This window comes from Platalea leucorodia (genome assembly GCF_965183815.1).
Source record: "Platalea leucorodia genome assembly, chromosome: 1".
NCBI lineage: Eukaryota > Metazoa > Chordata > Aves > Pelecaniformes > Threskiornithidae > Platalea > Platalea leucorodia.
Window position 1 is genome coordinate 35478325 of NC_138823.1, and position 14662 is coordinate 35492986.

Here is a 14662-nt window from a genome sequence, read left to right on the forward strand (position 1 = left end):
TAATGATTGCATCTTCGTATTCCAAGCCAAGATTGTGTGTAGACTATTACTGAGAACATAATGGCCATACTATTTGCCTATTCAATTGTTTGACTGACGTTTTCTGAGTTCCTACTGAGGTAATAAAACAAAATTTGAAAATAGTCTAGTATATAAATAGGCTTTTACAGTGAGTGGAGTATAAAATGATAATTTCTTTTTATGATAATATTTACATTTTTCAGTCTTGTTATTGAAATAATTATTTGGTTTTTTAAATTCTCTTTTTTGCTCTCAGTGGATTTGTAATGGACCATATTCTAGGGCATGTTGAAAACCAGCCAGTTCTATGGAGGAATTGTTGCATATGAAAGTCCTCCATGCCTCTTAAGGTTTTGTCCATTTTGACTTACATAATAGCAAAGTCAGGATTAGATCTGGGTCTAGCTTTTCCTGCCGAATGCCTTACTACAAGATTTCACCACGTATTTTAAGCAGCACAATATAAGAAGGCTTTATTCAATGTGAATACAGGTAGCATAATCTGAAAGAAAGCTTTTTGATTATTACGTATCAATTATTTTATTCAGTTCTGAAAATACCGATTATCTCTTTATAAAAAAATCTTTTTTTCATCCAGTGATGGATTATTTCAAGTATCAGGGTGTTAATGTATGAGCATGTCATATACAGAATTACATCATGGTTTACTTCGCATCATTACACAAGACATGAAAGTAATCCTTCATGCTGGTCCCCCATATCACTGGTTGTAGTGCAGAGAAGAGCATGTGCCCTTCAGGGGTGTCAGGGGAAGTCATACACCAGCTGACACTGCTTCTGACGCACCAACAGGTATAGCTTTCCTGTAGGATAGGTGAGAGCCCAGGGAGAAAACTATGGTTCTCTGAGAAAGAATAAAGTTGTGGTTTAGACCAAGTGTCCTTGAAATACGAAAAGTCAATGAATGACCTTGAGCCAGGAGAAGTCATTGAGTGAAGGCAGAGGAAGGGTATCCCTACACTGTTTGTCATGTAGAAAAGAGGGAAAATTAGCACTGATCTATATGTGCATTGACAATACAAGCCTGATTCTGTAAGTCATCTTTTGGAATTGAATGATAAAATCAAAATCTCAGCTTTTCATGTTTTCTGATCTTCCTGACAGAAGTAAAAAATTGAAAATGGGACACCAGTGGTACCAGTAGACACTAATACCTGTAAGCGTGCAGGCAACACTGTTATCACTCTGAACTTTTCTTAACTTAGTAGCCCACTGCTGTAGGGTAACTTGTCACTGTCCTTGTATCAGCAAATCCCATTTTTGTGGCGTCTTATTACATTGAGGCTCATTTGGTGATATTGTCAGGCTCCTTCCTCGCCCCATTGTCCATGCAGAAAGTCCCTCCGAGGGCTAGTTTTGTTTTCTGTGAACTCTGGAAGGAGTGAAGGTCCAGACAGTGGAGGACCCTTTTGTAGAAAGGTCCTTCTGTCTTCCCAGCCAAGGAGACCCTGTAGAGGAAGGATTAGGAATAAAAATAACACCACTCCAACAGATTTTTGGAGACTGCCTCTACTACTGCTGCTATGAAAAGAAGTGGAATCAAAGCACTGAGAGTACACTTCAAGGGGAAGGCTTGTGAAGGATAGCTGGGCCATTTTGTATCTTAACCGTACATTTGCAGTCTAAACTGTTTTGCAGTTGTCTAGTACATGACAGCAAAAGTAGACAATGGAAGATCAAGAAATTTATTCTTAGGTAAGAGAGGTCTTTGGTGTGGGGTTTTCAGAGACTTCAGAAGATTGTGAGAGACTGCTAACAATTACCGCCAAGGATGAGTAAGACGTGTTTTTCAAATGTTAGTGATTACATTGCCTGCATATTTTCATAGCACGTTTGCCCACAGGTTTAAATAATATAGATGGAAATTATTTTAACATGTTTCATGAATGTACCTCTAAGTTATGTCCAGCAGAAGGTGCAATGTTGTTGGTCTAAATGGTAGTATTATAGATCTGTGACTCCTAATAATTACGATGCTACCTTTGGAGTACAGTGAAGTTAGTATGGGATAAATATTTAGCAGACACAAAAATCCAAATTTGTTTTAGCTGAAAAACTAACAAAAATATGAAAATATTCACCTAGAGGTGTTCTCCTGCAATGCAAAAAGGTGTTAGAGGATAGTATTTCTTTCTCCCATGTTTTTTATTAAAGTGCTTGTTTGAAGACTAATTAAGACAATTTCTGAAGAGTTCTTTTGTTCTTACACTTACTCCTCTGTTGATGTCATACTCCCTGTGATAACATCTTTACCACTGTAACTAAACTGTTACATGTATACACTCTTCTACAATTCAACAGAATTGAAGTAAGCAGACAACAGCGAGGAATGATACTAAAAAAATCCTCAATAATACATTAAAAATAGATAATGAATTACAGTTAATATATGCTTGATAGAAGTTTTCAAAGAGACCAAGTTTTTATTGGCTTTTTAAAGCAAGTTTTTAAGAAGCTTCATGAAACATAGGCCCTGAATATAAAAAGTTAATAGCTTGCAACTATATTAATGTAATGTCTGGAATATTACATTACTTTGTTTCCAGAGATAATCAATGATAGTAATATAATATCTGCCTCTCAGAGCCAATGTATGATTTAAATTAATTATTGCTTATAAAGCACTTTGAAGTCTTTAGCAGAAAGGTGTTGCATAAGTGTAAAAGTACTATTATTAATTTAACATCACCATTAGAGTAAAGTCAGTACTTTAGGAGCATTTGCCATACTCTGCTCAATATCTTTTTATTCATCATATGCTGCATATTAGTTATTTTAACATTTAGAGAGCTTAGTAATCTGGAAGTATTCCAAACCATTGTTCCAGACAGCAGTTAGATATTTGGGTGGATCATGTAAAAACAGTGAAATGGCTGAGAAAGCATGTATAATGTTTGTTTTAAGTAATATTACATCAATGGAACAGACATCTGCAGCACTGGACTTGGTTTTAAACTTTTTAAAACTTTTTTTAAGTTAACGTGGTACTGTGTTTTTCTAAAATTGATTTGAGGGGGGCTAATGTCATATTATTTCTAAACAAGGGTATTGTTTTACCTTCTGTTCAATTTTCACTTCCGTTTCTCAAATATTTGTAGGGAATCAGATTTACAGTGGGCAGGTCTTAGGAGGTGGTGAACACCTGCCACTCCATATTATTGTTGCTGTTTGGTATTGTAACCTAACGTCAACTATCAATATCTGTATTATCTATTTTAATTTTCATTCATGTAACTCTTGTATAAGACTATTTAAAAATATGAGCAGTGATAGGCCTTGGAGATTATAGCCTCAGAAAAAGGGTATAGAATCACTCTATCATATAGTGATTAAGTGCTTTAAAATAATGCTGCGTGTTTACACAGTTGTTGTCATCTATAAGGTTATGTGCTAAATTGTCCCAAATGGAGAAAAAAGAAATTTCAGGGACCCTGTCCTCCGTCTTTCCCTGTAGCATTGTCTTGAATTTGTGCTTAGCTCTCAAGTTCAGCACAGAGTCCACTGGCTTTGGAACCAGTTGTAAGACTGAGTAAAACACCTTTAAAGATAGAGTTCAGGATCCAGCCAGGCTCCCCAGCGCCACGAAGGTAGGTGGGGAGAGCAATTGGGTGAATAACAGATACGTCTTTGTGAATGGTATAAGTTGATGTTTCAGCTTTCTGAAAGTAATATTAATTTAAAAGCCAAATGTGTGAGTAAATCGATTAAAAGATTCACCTGTAAGCAGTTTGCGGAGTCAGTGGTGAGGAAGTTCAATTTTCACCATGTAGCTGAAAATGGGGATGTTAATTACTGGTAATATTTTTTGAGTCTTCTCCTTGTGGTAGACATTTTATTTAAAAATACTACTTGCACTACTAGGATTAGAGGAATCCTTTCTAGGTAACTGGAAATTAATTTTCTTCTCTTCTTTGAATATATTCTCCATTCTGAGATGAATTTAATATGTTCTGCAAATGAATTAAGCATTGAACCCTTTGATTTCTCTTGGGATTACTAAATCAGTTAACAAACAGGTTTATCATCCCTCAAATGAAATGCCATATGGCTCAGGTTCACCCATGTTATTTTCAAATATGTGCTAGAAGATTAAAGTGTGCTATTAATATGAAATTACACATTTCAAGCTCATTTTTCAATTTATTAATAATAAGAAAGAGGTTTTCCTCTTATATCAGCAAACTGGGTACTCATGTTTCCAACAAATGCTTCGTTGTATATGAAAACGAGCAAACTTCAGCCTTAATTCTGCACATTTCCATGCACAGGAATATCAGCAAAACTGGTCAAGTATGTACTCCTGTTTTCAAGCAGGTTTAGGGTTGAGATGTTTTCTGAAAATATATTAAAAATTTTGAAATGTAGACAAATTATCCCTAATTTACATGTCACTGGAAATGTTTAAAAGTAATTAGCATAAATAAATTTAGATCTTTTTAATGTTTACCCTAGCTCCTGTTGATATTAATGATGTCACGTACATGCTTTCCTTGTTCAGTATAAATGTTGTGCAAGGCAAATAGCTATTTGCAAACTATAGGATGCCATATATGCAGCTAAATAAATAAATAAATAAATTCCTCTTCATTGAAGAGCAGTCAGTCACATAAGTCATTAGCACAGTAACAATGTGGCTGCAGGGCAGTTTAAGGTTATTTAAGCACAGGCGGCCGTTTTAATTCAGCAAACAGTTTAAGCCAGCACTTGAGGCAGTGCTGCTACCGCAAGAAGCTGTCCTGCCCTTCTTTTGCCTCCAACAGCTCGTTGTTGTGAGCATCACGGCGTGGTCCTACAGGTGCTGGTGCTGGCACAAGCAATAGAGCCAGCTGGAGAGTACAAACAGCAGCTGCAGGTGGGAGAGACAAGAACTACTTCTGGTGGCAGCAGTGCTAACATAGGCTAGTTTAAATTATTTGTGAAATAACAGCCTAAATTATTGTATCAGGTAGGAGGCAGAAGGTTGTAGTGAAATAACGATTGTGCTACTATTTTGAAGTAGCAGCTGTTCCTCGTGGTTTGTAGATCTCCAAACCTTATTTGTTCATGTTGTGTATTCTGTGCTAGCCACGGTTTTAAAGTCCAGGGTTGTACCTTCTTAAAAAGAGTGGGGGAAGAGGAAGAAGAGGGGCAGTTCAGATCTGCTTTGTTTCTAAATAAATTATGCAATTTCATTTACAGTTACTGTGGAAGAAAGATACCGCTTTTGAATGCTTACTTTGTTTTCCACTGCACAGTATGTTAATGAAAATAGTCTACATGTCAGACCCATTCTAGAGTAATGAGAATGATCTTTGCTTTTACTTTCAGCACCAAAGGGAATACTCCATCTCTCTCCTGATGTTTATCAAGAGATGGAAGCAAGCCGCAACAAATCAGCCCCTGGTACCACTGTAAGCTATTTGTCGTCCAAAGAAATGAGCCAGACTTCTAGCTCTTTCTTCAGCATATCTCCTACAACAAATAGCACAGCTACGATTGCCAGGGAACTTCTCATGAATGGAACGTCTCCAACTGCCGAAGCCATAGGTCTAAAAGGAATATCTCCTGCTTCCCCCTGTTCTGCAGTGCAGCCTTCAAAACAGCTGGAGTATTTGGCAAGGATTCAAGGCTTTCAGGTATGGGAGGGGGAAAATGAAGCTCTTCAGCCAGAATCATAGCATTGCCATCAAGGTTTCACTCTTGCCCTCTTGAATATGGGCATGCATGTAACTTATCTTGTAAAATTAGCTGGTGTCCAAGGCAGTTTCTGGGTCCAGGAGATACAACCCTGCACCAATATACATGTCCCTCCTTCTCTTTTTGTTCCTTCCTTTCATTCACCTTACTGCAGGCCATCTTTCTCTCCTTTGTTTATTCTCCTTAAATAATTACAGGCTTCAATTATGCTTTTTACTTGCACTTCTTTGAGAGTCTTCACCTCTTGGCATTAGAAGCTTTACATACTGCTCTGGCATTGGTTTCTCTCTTCGACTCTGATCCAGAAGGTACTGACGCACCACCTTAACTTTGCGTTTGTCTTCTGGGCCGGGTCGTTAAAGCCGTTACTCTGCTTCCTGCCCTGCACCTCTTAGTTGTGACCTGTAGAACAACGTTTTGGTCAGAAGGTGCAGCCTAGGAGCAGACCTGGTGTCAGAGCAACGCAGAATGTTTTTGACATCACAGTCAGTACTAGAGAATGTAAGACATACTGTGCTGGGTCAGCGCATGAGTCCTTCAGCACTGATGACCTGTATCCAGCAATGGCAAATACCCTACATTTCATAGGACAGTGACAGCCTCTGTAGTACCTCCAGTCATTTCTGCAGTGTGGAAGATGGGAAAAGGAAGCCTCTTCCCGATCACCATTACATGCAAAATTACATGCATGTATGGATAGTAGCTCATTTTACTGTGTTGCACCATTGGAGGATAGGACTAGCTATGTAGAAATATTCTTTTTCCTGACGTAGGTTTTTGGTTTGTTATTTTTTTTTTTACCTTTTCAGAGTTGTGAATTTGTTTCATTTGAAAAGTTGGTTTCATATGTTCTAGCATATGTAAGTTGATCATGTAACTAAATTCTGGAAATGGGAGGTTTCTGTTAGAATTTTTGCATGCCTGATAATGATTTTTTTCATCAAAGCCCATGTAATTTACAAAGTATGCCGTTGTTGGAAGCGATTTAAAAGAGGCTGCTAGAATTCGAGAAATAGCGTCAGATGCTCTGTTGCATAAGCAGCATAGTTAAATTACATTTGCGTACATCAGATATCACCAGTTGTGGATTTGACCTAACGCTGTTTCTGTCCAAAATGTACATTCAGCATTCTTTTGGTCTTCATTTTTAAAATGTCATTTTTGATTCATTAGTTTGAATGTCTCTTAATGCAAGAAACGGTAAAAGCCTAAGCCTCACCGTAGTAGAGTTAAGCTGCTAATAGGAATTCAGTTTTCCTGAGTTCCATTTGTTACCTGCCTGCAGTAGAAACAGATGAATTCTGATGAAAAGAAATTCAATCCGTGAAGTTTTCACTGCTCGCTTTCACATCTTGTCAGATTGCTTGTGTCTACTAGTAACACTTTATTTTCACAGAACCGGTGCACAATTTATGTTACTGTTTTGATTCCTACTTGCCTACAGTATGTGGTTACTGTAAAATGATTAGTTGTGTCTGTCCTGTTTTTTTTCATGCGTTGATTCTAGATGCTTATGTAGAAATTGTTTTTAAAGGGTCTTAACTTGAGCCAAAAAATATAATCCGTTTCATCCATAAACTAGACTACTACTTTTTACTTGGCCCTGATACAAACCAATGAGTTTGGTAGAGAATCTCAATTATTAACATCTATCCGCTATGTATGTAACTGATGGTTTTACATCATCTTAGCCTGCTTTTTAACACCTCGCTTGAATAAGCCTGGTATTGATGTGAAACTCTGCCACCGCTGGATGGCTGAGCCGAGGTGGAGCAGTGAACAGAATCTCTGTGGGAAATGGCTCAGTGGCCTGTCAGGTGCATATCACAGGTCTCTTCACCATTTCAGCCTAGAAAGCTCTTTGTGTTTAAAAGCCGATTTCTTTACAGGTTAACTTTCTCAGGCATATTTACTAAGTAGAAAACTACTGCATTTGCAAACAGCTAGCTTGTTTCATGTTTCCTGAATGACCCAAAATGATTTTTAAATTGTTAGCATGTATTTGTATTCTGGTCCGGATGATAACCATAGTTTTGTCTTTCATTGAAGAACGTATACATTCTGTTGTGTTACAATGTATTTTTGAATTTTTAAAAAAATCAATAAATACTCATATGATGTTTCATTTGTAAATGTAAAAAAATGTTATTTGCTTATTTGAATGGTTTTTTTGAACTTCTTTAGCTGCAGGGGACACGTCTTTAAAATGTGGTTATTTAATTTAAATTTTCTAAACTGTTTGTGTATGATCTCAGCCATGTTCTATTGTAAGCCCTTAATATTAAGAGTTATTGGGACCAATGTATGGAAAAGTACTAAAAAATTACATTTTTGTGTTTTATGGCTTATTATTCTAAAGATATTTGTAATTGATAAGCAGCAGCTCAGAGTCACTGAAAAACAGGTGTTTAGCTTGGATACTTTCAAGGCTGAGGCTTCAAATTACCAGTGATAATTAAACACAAATACTTCAAGCAAGCCTTTACAGACTCTGAATAAAGCATTTTTAGTGCTTGCTTCATATTTATGAATACGATCTACCAGTTAATTGTTTTGCAGACTTTGCCTGGAGATTGTTTAAGGGAAAATTCAGCTTTGGTAACATTGTTATTTTTAAGTGACTATGTGGTATTTTGGCCATTGTTTTGTAACTCAATTAGGAAAGTTACAGTTATTTTTGCTGACCATTTAAGTGCAGTAAGTTATTCAGAGTTTGTTTAAATGGAAACATTTAGAGAAGCTGTTTACACATGAATAATTTGAGCCTCCAGTTTTTACTGAGGCAAAACACAAGTTACAGGTAGTCCAGCAGGAAATTCCCCTGGGAGTTTCCATGAAGCAAAGACTGTAAAATTTAAAAAGCCATGATTGAGTGCCCACAGTCAGTCCCAGTGCGTGGCTGCAGCCGTACTTGGCTTGCTGCATTGGCAGGACTTAGAGATCTTAACTTTTTCTCCATAGTGGCCTCATAATAAAACCTCACACAGGATATAGTTTCTACGTGATGTATTCCTTTGATTGCAATGGTTACAGAATTTATATCTTCCCCCCGCCCCCCGCCCCCCCCCCGCATTTGTTTAATGGCTAACTGTTCCATTTTATACATTGATAGATTTAAATGTTTTATTGTTGGGCATTTCTAAATGTTTCTCATTTCCCCAACCAGTAGCGAAGGCATACGTTTCTGAGTAGACGGCACACACGGGAGAAGTCCTGCTGGACGCTCTAGAGTCAGGTTTACTCATGGCCACTACGTTTCAGCGCGTGGTTTTGAATTGTCAGCAGAGGTGGGCCTAAGCTAAATTTCTGCACTTTGTATGAGGGTTGACACTGCGCTCAAACTTTTCCTTACAGCGGCTTTAAACAAAACAAACACTCATTTTGCTGTGTTGGAGGTTGGATTTGGAAATCAGTCTAGGAGTGCTTGGATCTCACTACTGAGATACGTATGTGAGGAAAATTTCAGGGAAATTCAACCCTCACTGAATTTCAAGGAAAGAGCTATAGTTTTGGTCTGATCTGTATGTAATTGCAAATTTCTTGGATCAGGTCAAACTTTGAAAAGCAGCGAAATACAACTTTGAAAATGTCACAGGCACTATGGATGCTAATAGCAAGTCATTTAGAGGTGTAAAATCATCTGAAAAGGTAGATGCTTCTTGGAGTTTTCATAAACACCTGTGCAGATTAGGTACCTGTCTTCCAGTTCACTTGTAAGCCTGGGCACCCTACATAGTGCTTTGCAAATTTGGGTTGCTGCCCCACACTGTGAACTCATTGCCTGAAGTCAGTCATACCTTTGAGACTTGTGCCCTGTACTGTGTTGTCTGATGCAGACACTTCCTCACGTGCTGTGGGTTGTCATTTTGGTGTGATTGATAGTGGTACTTTTGTCGGTGTCTGCTCACCGCTTTCGCTGAAGGATGTAGTCACTGACAGGAAGAGCAAAAAGGGACAAGCCTGGCTTCTTCAGACTTGACATAGTATGTGAAACAGCCGTCAGTCATAGCTTGGGCTGTGCTGTGACCATTCCCTGGTTTCTCCCAGATTTAGCTGTGGCTGCTAAAGAGTGCAGCACCACAGAACTGGTGCCGGCTTCCCAAGTAAAGAACAGTGGGTGACCTTCACATCTGTCCTGCCTGAGTTTGCGAAGGTTTGTGAATCCCAAACCTTCTTTTATCTGAGATCTCTTTCTCTTTGACCAATATTAAATTCACTGTCAGAACTTGTTGACAGTGTTCGTGATAGTTAAAGAGTTCTTGGTCTTTTTAACGATGAAGAGTTTGGGCCTGAAACCCTTTCTCCAGCAAATCTCCTAGACACAGCTATGAAGATTGGATTTGAGTTCAGTGGAAATTTTTAATACAGAAGGAATGAGTGAAGGATTCAGGGTTAAGCCTGAAGAAAATAATTGAAATATGAACTATTATCATCACAACTTTCGCATATTGAAATTTGATGCAATTGCCTTTATCTTCCTTTATTAACATTTTGTGTCCAAGTATGCCAACTCATTGATGATGGCTGAAATAACAATTTCAATTCAAAAGTTCTTTTCCAAAGCAGGTGACAATTAAGAAATATTGCTTACTTAGTTAAATTAAAATTCATTGGACTTCACTAGATGGAAGCAGCTTTCCTTTCGTTAGTTCTTGTTCATTATATGACCCAATGAAATATGCATACTTAATTTGCAAGAGCTCCCTGGGAGTCTTGACATTAGCTATTTCCCTTCTTCTTCCTTACCTCTGAAGCTGTTTTTTACCTCAGTAAAAACAACATCTTGTCCCTTTTCAGTCTATCTTTTTTTCTTCCCACAGCAAGCAGGACTTTTTTCAATTGGAGATTCATCAGTCTTTGCCAGCACACTAGGATATTTCTTTTGATGATCTTCGGTATAACTTAGGACTGGAAAACTAAGGCCAGATCATTTACTTGTACAAGTTGTTGTATCTCTGAAGGCAACAGAGTGACCCACCAGTTATGGATTTGGGCAACAGGACTGCACTTCAAAATTTTCCATAAACTTGTCACATTCACAAAAAAAGCCATGATAAATAAGAAGGAGAAGAAGGCTACAGCAAGACATTTGCTAGTCTTTTGAGCTCTTGCAGAAAACAAATGTCTGAATTAGCTTTGAAAATTGCAAGAATTCATTGGTATGGATTGGAAGGTTAGGGAGAAAAACCATCAGGAAGAAAACCTCACGCATTCCCCACTGATTCCAGATTCAAATCACTTCAGTAAAGGGATTTATGAGACTTTTTTATTGTTCTGGTGTGTAGAAGTAAGGTGAAAGCATTCTGAGAAATGCTTAGTATTGCATCTCATTCTCAGCAGAATCTCCCTGCTGAGGAGGCCGATGGGAAGAAATGAAAATAGACTAACAAGAATGCTGTGATGGAGGTGAAAGCTTCAATAGAGGGCTTTGAAGCAGCATGTTGAAATGAAGTGTCTGTGGTTTCCCAGAAAATCAGTGGGCATTTCCTGTGTCTGGGTCTCTGATGGACTGTAGACTACCTTCCCATCCCAAATGTCCTGTCCCAGTTTTTAAAACAGATGATCTGCATTTTGTTGTTGTTGTTTTCATTTCCATTCCTCTCTCAGGATAGAAAGCAGCAACTTCTCTTTGCTTCTTTCAGCCTTTCTTGTGGCTCACTGCTTTGTGTAAAGTGGCCCCCCACTACATCATTCACCTCCACTCTTCCTCAGTAGTTATCTACTGAGCCTACACTACAAAAGTTGTAGTTAGAAGTTGAACCGTTTTGTGGTGATTCTGTTCAAGTAATCATTTATTTAGGAGTGAAATGGAGCTGAGCTGTAGTAAACTGGACAAAACCCAAACCATCTCTCATGAGTCATGAATGGCTGATGCGATTTTCCTCAGATTCCCCCAAATCACTTTTGAGGAAAAAAAAAGAGTAAAATTTTACTGTGTTTGGGGGGGACGGGTTCTATGTACTAAATCTATTATAATGAATATGGTTGCAATTATAGTGTTAGTTGTCAGAGAGAGTGCATTTTCAAAGTTCCCTGCAGATGAATGAATCAAAAGGTATGTTTTAGCAAGTCCCAAGCTAAAGCCAATGAGGGAGAGTGTAGCAAGTGCTAAAAACTAGAGTGTAAACCCAGATGATACTGTTCTGTCCTTGAACGTGTCAGCTGCAGAAAAGTTTGTGGCCACTGTCAGCTTGGAACTGGAATCCCAGCAAATGGGCTAGTTCAGGGGAGTACAAAAGTCTCATCACTCATTCAAATTAGAAAAAACGAACAACAATTAAAGGAAGCTTTTGAAATTATAACATCAGGCTTCCTGGCATCATCAATGTAAAAAGGATTTGAAGGCTATGTCAGCAAACTGTTTTTATATAAATGCTTCTTTGAAGAAGATCTTATCTCCAAAAATCAGGAAGTATTAGGATATTAAAAACCAAAAATGTTTGTAGAATAATTTTAGAGAATACTTTTGAAATAAGGCTGTTAAAGCAAATATTGTTTCATCCACATTTGGGGTCACCCCCCTTGTAATTCTATGTGTATAACTGTGCATCTAGACCCAGCCCCCAAGGCATTGGAGACTTCTCTCCCAGCAGGATTGACCAGACTGCAAATATTAGGGAAATTGTTCTAAAATAGTCGTGTACAGTCAGGCCCAGAGGGAACTGTGATCAGCTGATTCACCTTAATGTTAACATTCAAAGGGCAGTTGGAATTTATATTTTAAAATCAGTATTCATGAAACCCCTTGAAGTAGCTCGAGAATGACTGTGCTGCCATGTTTATCAATACCTGCTTCTGCAAAACAAGCTGTGGAATCGAGCTTTTGGTTCCTGTCCTGGTGCCTTGGGTTGTAGTCAAGTTTACTAGCACTGTACCTGCTCATTGGTCACTTTGGTTTCTGTAAAATGACGTGTGGAATGATGTGCTCTGTCATCACTGAAAGTATTGAAATCTGGCCTTTTGCAGAAGATTATGTTCCTGTGTGTTTGTACTATGACATGCTCAGTGGCCAGTACAATAATCTCAACAGCAATGTTTGTCTCTTACCCATAGGGTGTATAAACACCTGTAGAAATGGTTGACAACGTCCTCATTATCTCAGTTTCTGTCTCTTCTGGATGCTTTTTTTTTTTAATGTGAAGTTTCCACTTCCGCCAATTACCAAACTATTGCCTGATGTTCAAATTACTACAGACTTCTGTTGTGGGTTAACCCCGGTGGGCAGCTTAAGCCCCACACAGCTGCTCAGTCACTTCCTCCTAGTGGGATGAGGGAAAGATCAGAAGGGCGCGAGTGTGCAAACTCGTGGGTTGAGATAAAGACAAAAGCTGCATGTGCAAACAAAGCAAAATAAGGGATTCATTCACTGCTTCCCATCATCAGGCAGGTGTTCAGCCGTCTCCAGGAAAGCAGGGCTTCATCACGCATAGTGGTTACTTGGGAAGACAGACACTATAACTCTGAACATCCCTTCTTTCCTCCTTCTTCCCCCAGCTTTATATGCTGAGCATGACGTCATATGGTATGGAATAGCCCTTTGGTCAGTTGGGGTCAGCTGTCCCGGCTGTGTCCCCTCCCAGCTTCTTGCCCACCCCCAGCCTGCTCACTGTTGGGGCGGTGTGAGAAGCAGAAAAGGCCTTGACTCTGTGTAAGCACTGCTCAGCAATAGCTAAAACATGGGTGTGCTAACAATGCTGTTCTGGTTACAAATCCAAAACATAGCACCATACAAGCTGCTCTGAAGAAAATTAACTCCATCCCAGCCAAAACCAGTATATTCTCCACCCCTTATTCCATAACATTTACATCATGCTCAGGTCCCACAGTATCCAATAGATCCTCATTAACCACCACCCCTCTTCCCATCCTCTGATACAATACAGAGATCTCGTTCCCTTAGTCTGTGGGTCACCCCTTTAAAAAGTCCACAAATGTCCCTTGAGTTAATTTAGTCCATGACTTGGGCTCCATCTGTTATGGTGGTCACTCAGGACAGGAGAGGTGGTGTGTTGTGTGGAGTTATTTGGCACCAAAGTCAGCTCAGGTTGGGTCATTGCTGCACTTTCATTGCTTCTTGTGAGACTTGTCCTCCGTTGGTTTATGTGGTTCCCGCTTATATTACTTCCTATAAAATGCAGCTCAAATCATGGGTTACAAGAATTAAGAGGTATATCCATTACAATCTCCTTTCCTTGTCCCTTTGGACTAGGCCATTCATGACAATGAACTCCTCCCCTTGCCCCTTCTCCAGCATGGGCTTATTCACACACCACTGTGCCTTAGGGCTGTACCTGCTCCAGTGTGACCTTACTCATGGGCCACAGTTCCTTCAGGGGAGTACCTGTGCTACTCCACAGCCGCATATGCTTCTGGATGTGCGTGCTCCAGTGTGAACTTATCTATGGTCACAGTCCCCTAGACTTGAGTTCCAGCTTGCCCAGGACAGCAGCACAGGAGCAGCAGCAATGCCTTGACCATCTGCCAGCCCATTGCTGTTACCAGTATGTTCCCAGGCAGAGCAGAATAGGATGATACGGAGTACAGGAAACAGCAGAAGCAAAAATCAGCTACTAACAAGTACCAGACTCTCATATACAGCAAAGCAAGCAAGCCCCATGGCAAGCACAGGAGCCTGCCAATTAGTAGCTAAACAGCTATGAATTTGGTCTAGCATACTCTGATCGAATCTGTCGTTATCTTGAACCCCTCATATCCCACATCGGGTGCCAGGAAGGACTGTTACGGGTTATCCCTGGCAGGCAGCTCAACCCCACCCAGCCGCTCACTCCCCCTGCCCAGTGGGATGGAGGAGAGAAGAGGAAGGGTAAAAGTGAGAAAACTCTTGGGTTGAGATAAAGACAGTTAAATAGGTAAAACAAAGCTGCATACGCAAGCAAAGCAAAACAAGGAATTCGTTCTCTCCTTCCCATCAGCAGGCAGGTGT

The 14662-nt window shown here is 39.3% G+C and overlaps 1 protein-coding gene across 4 annotated transcripts in view; it reads left to right on the plus strand.

Annotated features, from left to right (window-relative positions):
* Positions 1 to 14662, plus strand: part of STAU2 (staufen double-stranded RNA binding protein 2) — a 175353-nt gene that overhangs the window by 87871 nt on the left and 72820 nt on the right. For 2 of the 4 annotated variants that reach the window (XM_082308942.1, XM_082308943.1), the window contains exon 12: positions 5350 to 5657. In XM_082308942.1, the coding sequence (XP_082165068.1) occupies positions 5350 to 5657 (308 nt within the window). Of the gene's footprint in view, positions 1 to 5349; positions 7769 to 12272; positions 12402 to 14662 lie in introns of those variants that run through there. The other 2 variants (XM_082308944.1, XM_082308945.1) reach the window with 2 other exon arrangements.